At 58.8% G+C, this 7,658-nt stretch overlaps 2 protein-coding genes across 5 annotated transcripts; one reads left to right on the top strand and one right to left on the bottom strand.

Annotated features, from left to right (window-relative positions):
- The first annotated feature begins 9 nt into the window (after window positions 1–9).
- On the top strand, window positions 10–3,797 carry WDR83 (WD repeat domain 83). Its single transcript, XM_045492077.1, has 9 exons — window positions 10–255; window positions 333–453; window positions 536–641; window positions 915–963; window positions 1,037–1,163; window positions 2,077–2,144; window positions 2,249–2,357; window positions 2,434–2,548; window positions 3,512–3,797. Exons 1-9 carry the CDS (start codon window positions 153–155, stop codon window positions 3,659–3,661), a joined length of 948 nt encoding a protein of 315 aa, XP_045348033.1. The 5' UTR covers window positions 10–152; the 3' UTR covers window positions 3,662–3,797.
- On the bottom strand, window positions 3,703–7,516 carry DHPS (deoxyhypusine synthase). 4 transcript variants are annotated; one of them, XM_045492073.1, is made up of 10 exons: window positions 7,310–7,415; window positions 6,869–6,980; window positions 6,567–6,731; window positions 6,010–6,131; window positions 5,832–5,928; window positions 5,665–5,751; window positions 5,028–5,133; window positions 4,845–4,948; window positions 3,986–4,111; window positions 3,703–3,901 (listed from the first exon to the last, which is right to left on the bottom strand). In XM_045492073.1, exons 2-10 carry the CDS (start codon window positions 6,887–6,889, stop codon window positions 3,806–3,808), a joined length of 924 nt encoding a protein of 307 aa, XP_045348029.1. In that variant the 5' UTR covers window positions 6,890–6,980; window positions 7,310–7,415; the 3' UTR covers window positions 3,703–3,805. The 4 variants fall into 4 exon arrangements, with proteins under 4 accessions (XP_045348029.1, XP_045348027.1, XP_045348028.1 ...); XM_045492071.1 differs by lacking the exon at window positions 6,869–6,980 and having other exon boundaries at window positions 7,310–7,516; XM_045492072.1 differs by lacking the exon at window positions 6,869–6,980 and having other exon boundaries at window positions 3,703–3,914; window positions 7,310–7,516.
- Between the last annotated feature and the right edge of the window lie 142 nt (window positions 7,517–7,658).

Below are 7,658 nucleotides of genomic sequence, written 5' to 3' on the forward strand. Positions count from 1 at the left end.
ACTATCTTCAAGAAGCCAAACATCTGAACCGGAAGTGAGAGACAGGAAGTAGACTGCGGAAGACTACAAGGATACACCCAAGCGTAGATTCCGAGGGCTCGAAATCTTCGGTGCTAACCGATTTAAGGCGGTGGGGAAGGGTCCTGACACAAATGGCTTTCCCTGAGCCCAAACCGCGGGGCCCGGAGCTGCCGCAAAAACGAGTGAAGACGCTGGACTGCGGGCAGGGGGCAGTGCGAGCTGTACGATTTAATGGTGAGCTCCCTCTTCGTTCCGTGTCCTCCTGCCTCCTGAGGCCCGCGGCCCTATAATCCCCTCCTCGTGTTCCCCAGTGGATGGCAATTACTGTCTGACGTGCGGCAGCGACAAGACCCTGAAGCTGTGGAACCCGCTGCGGGGGACGCTGCTGCGGACCTACAGTGGCCACGGCTACGAGGTGCTGGACGCGGCCGGGTGAGCTGGGGGCCAGGCCGCGATACGGGTGCCGAGGTCGGGATCCGACGTCAACACTGACCTTCCCTCCTATGCCGTCCAGCTCCTTTGACAACAGCAGTCTCTGCTCCGGCGGCGGGGACAAGGCGGTGGTGCTGTGGGATGTGGCATCAGGGCAGGTCGTTCGCAAATTCCGGGGCCACGCGGGGGTGAGTACGAGCAAGAAGAGGCCTCATTAGGGCGTGGATGACGGAGAGGACCCGCATTATTGTGTAGCTGGTGACAGGGAACCTTTCCACCCCTACCCACTACAGAGCAAGCATCCTTTCCCCATGGCCCAGCATGCAGTTTCCCCAGAACCTTTCACCTCCCCTGTCTCTAGCCTTTGCCCTTGCCTTAACGTGCATTGGAACCCGGAACCCTGCCTTTATCCCAGTCCTCCAAAGTCCAGCCTCCTCTGAGTGGCAATTCCTGTTTCTCAGAAGGTGAACACGGTCCAGTTTAATGAAGAGGCCACGGTCATCCTGTCTGGTGAGTCTGGGGCCTAGGCAGGGTGCTGCCCCTGCAGCCCAAACCTGACCTCACCGTCATGCTGGCCTCACAGGCTCTATCGATTCTAGCATACGCTGCTGGGACTGCCGATCGCGAAGGCCTGAGCCAGTGCAGACGCTGGACGAAGCCAGGGATGGCATATCCAGTGTGAAGGTGTCGGACCATGAGATCCTGGCAGGGTGAGTGGAGCCAGGACCTCACCCCTCCTGGGTGCCACGGGGGATCACCGCTGCCTCTCTGCTTCGGTTGTAAATCTCCTCTTCTCCCCTCAGCTTACAGGGCCCTGCACAGTCTGGTCTCTGCTGGTTTTTCAGCTTTTATCCATTCTTGGTCTCATTTCTCTTCATGTGCTAAGGACGCTCTCACCCCAGGACCTTTGCCTTTGCTCTTCCTCTACCTGGACTCCCTTTCTAATTACTCCTAGTGTTTTTTGAGCATCACCTGCCTATGATTTAGTCAGTGCACACACAGCAGTGAATGAAATCGGGAAAAATCTCCACCCACAGAGGGTTGGTATTCTAGTTGCTGGAGGTGAACAATTAAAATTCCCAAGCCCGGGTGCCCAAGTGTTGCCACAACCCAGAGGAGTGCCGTTCCCCCCTGTGGGGGCAGTTGGGGCTTCCCACCCTATTGCTGGCCTGTTCCCACACGTCTCCTGGGCCACAGATGTTTGTCTCCTTATCCTTCAAGTCCTAGTTTAGATGTCACCTCCTCGGGGAGGCCTTCCTAGATTACTCTCAGTCAGTGGGGCTCTACGATGGCAGAAAGTGCTCCTGGCTGGGTGGCAGCTGTGTCCCAAGGACTAGCCCAGAGAGCATGCTCAGTCGGTATCAGAAACAGGTGGAGTGGGTCCGGATTGGCCCTGGGTGTGTAAGTCTCAAAGCCAGCGTCTTGGAATTACACTCGTGAGTTCACTTTAGTGCATAGTTTCCACGGCTAGCCTTGAGGGTGAGCATGACAGTGAAGGGTACACAGGAAGGGCAAGCCCAGCCTTGCCCCCAGCGTCCTGGCAGGGTCAAGGAGGGTACTGGGACTGGAGCCATGGACCTACTGGCCCCGGGTGATGCTTCAGCTGCATCCATCCTCCTGCAGCTCCGTGGACGGCCGGGTGAGGCGCTACGACCTGAGGATGGGGCAACTCTTCTCAGACTACGTGGGCAGTGAGTGTGGCCGGGCTGTGGGGCAGGCAGGGAAGGCGGGGGCAGCAAATGGGGCCCTGGTCTCACTCACCCGCACCCCTCTCTCTCCCCCCCCCCACCCCCAGGCCCCATCACTTGTACCTGCTTCAGCCGGGATGGGCAGTGCACCCTGGTGTCCAGCCTGGACTCCACGTTGCGGCTTCTAGACAAGGACACCGGGGAACTGCTGGGCGAGTGAGTCCTCAAGGATGTGGCCCCCAGCCCCGCCCAGCCCCCAGCCCCAGCCCCTTCTGATCCCACTGACCCCTAGGTACACGGGCCATAAGAACCAGGAGTACAAGCTGGACTGCTGCCTGAGTGAGCGTGACACGCATGTGGTCAGCTGCTCCGAGGACGGGAAGGTGTACTTCTGGGACCTGGTAGAGGTGAGCCTTCTCACCCCAGCTCCGTACCAGGGTGCCTCCATCACTCCCACACCGGGAAAAGGCAATGCTGTTAGAGCTGGGAGGAGTGAGTGGGAGGATGAAGCAGGAAAGACATTCCCGGCAAAGGGAACTGTGTGCTTAGGCTTGGAGGTGTGGCCCACGTTGGTCAGGAGATACAAGTACTGTGGGGTCGCGGCGGCAGCTGCAGGGCCAGGTTAACCAAGGTCACAGAAGCCAAGCTGAGGTGGGGCTGTGGCTCAGGAGCATCCCTGCCGTTCCCAGTCCCAAACCCTGTGAGCCCTGTCCTGATGTGTCTGGTGGGGATGTCAGGCTGGGAACAGACAGTTCTGGCCTGAGGGGGTCAGGGCTGAGGCTTGGCCAGGGAAAGTAAGCCCCCTAAGAGGATGGAGGAAACGGAGGGCGGGGGTGGCGCCTGGGAACTAAGAACACACCAGTGTTCTGCCTACTTCTCAAGAGTCTGGTAGACAGGAAGTCACCCTGAAGGGAAGGGCACACGAAGGGACATGTTTGAAGTGGGAAGAGAAATCTGGAGCCTGCTCGAGGGACCGTATGTGTTGAGCGATGACTGTAAGGTGATGAAGGAAGTGAGCACGGAGGCTGCCCAGTGGGCCAGTAGAGCCTGGACAGTGGGGAGAGAAGCTGGGAAGAGACACAAGATTGGAGCAAGGTGGTGGCTGTGAATGTGGAGAGCATCCGCAGTCTGGACGTGGTCTAAAGGCAGAGCCAGGAGCACTTATTGATAAAGGGGTGGGGGGTGTGAGAGAGAGAGAGAGAGAGAGACTCCCAAGGTGTCTGGCCCAGCACCTGGAGGGATGGAACGCCAGAGGGGTTCATTTTGGGGCAGGTGAGGTTTGCGGTGCCGGGGAAGCGATCCGAGGCAGGTGGCTGGAGGTCAGGGGAGAGACCTGCACCGGTAACTGCCCCCCATCCTTCCCTCCACAGGGTGCCCTGGCACTGGCCCTGCCCGTGGGTCCTGGTGTGGTGCAGTCGCTGTCCTACCACCCCCTGGAGCCCTGCCTGCTGACTGCCGTGGGGGGCAGCGTCCATTGCTGGCGGGAAGAGGCTTATGAGGCGGAGGGTGGCACGGGCTGAAGCCGGGGGACCCGCCGCCACCAAGGGCACAGACTCCAGGCTCACAGAGACCATTTATTGGAGACCCGCTGCTGACCAAGGAGTGAGGGGAGAACTACACGCTAATAAATAGAGGAGGGGAGGCTTCGCTGGTGCGATAGCCATTCAGTCCTCGTTCTTCTCGGGCATGAAGGCGTCCGTCTTCTGGGCGAAGGTTTCAGCCACAAGCAGGGGGAAGACCAGGGAGGCATCGGCATAGACCTGCGGAGGGGACCTGGGTGAACCACGGGGCCTGTGACCGCATTCTGGGAGACTGTGCCCCGCCCCCCAGCTGACCACCCTCACCTTGACAGGCTGTGCGTCCACCCGGATCTTGCCCCAGGAGACTGCTTCGTCTGGCCTGGCACCAGAATCCGAGCCGTCGAATTCCTGGGCCGTGTTGATGTAGACAGCATAGTCGGCCCCGTTCCGCTGTGGGGAGGGGCAAGGTGAGCTGGTCAGGCAGTCACTGGAGACAGGCAGGCAGAAAGACACGGACGCAGGGGACTAGCTAGAGGCTGAGGGATGTGTCCTGCATGAAGGAAGCCCTTAGTGGCCCCTTGCTTCAAAGGAAAGGCCCATGTCAGTGCGTGGTCAGAGCTGCCCCCGACCCACCTGCTATCTAGCAACTACTCTCCTGCATCTGTTCAGCAGGGACTGCCACCAAATATACAGAAGGCTCCCGCCCTGGTCCGGGTCCCATCACTGCTTACCCAGAACCCGCCGCTTGTTCCCCCCCACAGAAGCCAGAGGGCGCCTGTGAGGACCCGAGTGGTGGCCCTGGAGGCCTGACTGGTTATTTACTTCCCATTCCCCTTCGCTGGCCTCCTAAGTGTTCCTTGACTTAAATCAGGCACCTCAAAACCTTTGCGTTGGCTGTGTTCTCTGCTCACAGGTTGGAATTCCCAGAGCTTCCCTTTCCTGAAGAGCACTCCTTTCTCTTGCCAATTGTCATCCCTCGTTTTTTCCCATAGCAGTTTCTGCCACCTGACGTGCATGGCCCTGGTGTGCTGCCCTTCGCCCTGTCTAGAACCTCAGTCCGGGAGGGCAGAGATTATGGCCTGTCTAGTCCACGGTTGTCTCCCTGGCACATGGCACAGGCGTGTCTGCATGGCAAGCCCAAGTGCCACCCTCGCTAGGGACCAGGTACTCTAACCCCACTCACCATGAGGTTGGCGTTGGCGATGTGGTGCTTGACCACACCCCCGCCCAGGATGATCATGCCGGTGCGCTTGGCAAAGATGGCCTGTGTGTTGATGAGCCTCAGGTCTGGGAGGAGAGCGCCGTGGTCAGGCTATGGGCCCAGCCAGCCCTCCTTCCCCGCTCCTTCGTGGCCCCAGCACCTCACCCTCAACGATGTCCAGGACCAGGCCTGGCTTCTTGTAGGAATGGAAGAAGATCATGTCGCCCAGGGAGCCATCTGTGAGCGCCGGGCTCAACACGGGGATGTGGTTCTGGGAAACAGGAAGACAGGAGAGCAGCTGGGGCTCAGAGCCCAGGGTGGGCAGGCTGGTCCCCATCCCAGTGGGATCCCCTCCTCTCTGCCTGATTCTGGGCAGAGTGCTTAAGTTCCCTGGGCCTCCGTTTCCTCAACTAAAGTGCTGAGGCGGCACCTCCCTTACAGATGAAGAGGCATACGGGCTGAAACCCAAGGCAAACGCTAAGGATCGTGTTTGACAAAGACTGGGAGCTCTCGTTATTCCGGCTGCTGGAGCTCAGCCTCTGAGGAGCGTGGGACCATGTGCCCTGCCCCATGAGGGTTTCGAGGCACGACCCCAACTGATCCCAGGTGGTCTAGGAATAGAGCCAGGATACCAAGACCACACTCTGGCTGTGCAACCTCAGACAAACCACCTAACCTCTGCATCAGGTTCTTCACCTAAAAGCGGAAATGACGAAAACCATTCTGGCTCCCCAGGTGGCTATGAAGATGAAACCAGCTAACACATGCCCCGGCCTGGTATCTGCCCCACCCAGGCCCTCACCTTCTGGGCCCAGTAATACACGGATTCTGGGTTGTTGATCTCCTTGCCCAGCCGGGCGATCATCTTGGAAGGTGTCCACTTCACACCCTAGGAGGAGACATTGGCTTCAAGCAGCAGTGCCTCCCCTGACTCCTACCATGCCTGCCCCCAGGTCACTCCTGCCCCACCTCTGTGTTCTGCTCCAGCACCATCTGGTCCAGAATGGGCATCAACCAGTCCTCAAATTTGCAGTAATTGTCATTGGGCACCAGTAGGTTTCCAATCCTGCGAACATGAGGCATGTGGGCATCAGGTCCCAGGACCCTCAGCCCAGCTCCCTTGCCCAGCACCACTCAGGGTCTCCACCTGTTGATCCCGTTCTCACGTAGCTCCTTCCCCCTGAGACTGAAATCGCCCAGGTACGTGGGTGCCAAGCACTTGATGAAATCTTCCTCCACACCGCCAGCTGTGGTCACTAAGACGTCCACCTGCAGCAAGTCACTGAGGTTGGCCCGGGAAGGGGCCTGTCCTCATCCCAGGCATGGCTTGTAATTCCCAACTCTCATCCAGTGACCCTTGGGGGAAGCTCTACTACAAAACAAAATTAGATCGTGTCCCTCTGCTTAAAACTGACTCTGGGGGGCACCTGGGCGGCTCAGTCAGTTAAGCGTCTGACTCTTGATTTCAGAGCAGGTCATGATCTCACAGTTCATGGGTTCAAGCCTCACATTGGTCTCCATGCTGACAGTGGTGAACCTGCTTGGGATTCTCTCTCCTCTCTGCCCTTCCCCAGCTCACTCTCTCTCTCAAAATACATACACTTAAAAAAAAAAAAAAAAAAAATGACCCTGTCTCCCTATGTCATTTAAATGATCGATAATCTTGCCCCTAAGACCAAGGCCACAATCCCACCAGGTCCCTACCATGTTGTGCTGCACGAGGTAACGGATGGTCTCACGGAGGCCTGAACTGATGAGATTGGATGTGTAGCCCAGAAAAATGGTGCAGCCAGTAAGTGGGCGGCGGCTCTGGGTCAAGTCTGCATGATGGTCTTCATCCTGCGACAGCGGCTCTAGTTTCTTCTCTATCTAGATGGAAAGGAGGGGTCAAGTTACCCTCACCCTCTGACCCCAAACTAGCCGGAGGACTCGCCCCCAGGTTCTGCCCACTCAGGGATGGGGGACCACTTCTACCTGGAATACCTGGAACCTGGGAACGAACGCCCCCTGTGCAGACTCCTCCCCATTCACAGCCCAAATCTCAGGGCACACGCTCAGGTTTTACCCCTCTTTCAAGGAATTGGGAGAGCATGACCTTTGCAGGCCCGGCCTCCTTCCCTATCGGAAAAAGCAAATCCGAGCTCAGACCCCGTCCTGACTCAGGCTCCTCCTCAACTGCACCGTCCAGAACTCTCACTGGTCACCTATAACCTGCCCCCTATCTAGAATCATTCGGAAAGTAGGACGCGATGAGGGTGCAGGAACAACGTCCTCTTCCCAGCGCAGAAACTCCCGCCCGGAACGGGCCCTGTCTCTCTCCACCTATTGGGCCGCCCAACAAAGGACACTCCTCCTTCTCAAGGGAGCCCCCGCCCCCTTCAAGTGCTGCATTGCTGCTACTGGTGACCACGCCCCCTCCATCCAGGAAGTCCCGCCCCAGGCATCACCATGGCGTTGACTTGCTGCACTGCGCGCCCGAAGTTGGTGGCCTGGAAGCCAGTGGTGCCGAAGGCCTCCAGTAGCGCACGGTAGTCCACGCCGCGGTTGAAGTCGTAGCCTCGGACTTGGGAGCTCTCGGACGGCAGCGCCGAGCTGTGCTTCAGCACAGCGGCCAGCGCCGCTGCAGGTGCCTCCCCCTCCGGAAGACCCTCCATGCTCCTGCGGCCACACTCTCAGATCACAGCCACCCCAGGCCAGGCCTCCAGCGGCCTCGAAACGCGCTAAGCCCCGGCACGCTCTTCTGTAAGACAGTGCAGGAAGTAGGGCTTGGGAGAACCTGCCGAAGGGGACGGGAAG

Source organism: Leopardus geoffroyi, chromosome A2, assembly GCF_018350155.1.
Source record: "Leopardus geoffroyi isolate Oge1 chromosome A2, O.geoffroyi_Oge1_pat1.0, whole genome shotgun sequence".
Taxonomy (NCBI): domain Eukaryota; kingdom Metazoa; phylum Chordata; class Mammalia; order Carnivora; family Felidae; genus Leopardus; species Leopardus geoffroyi.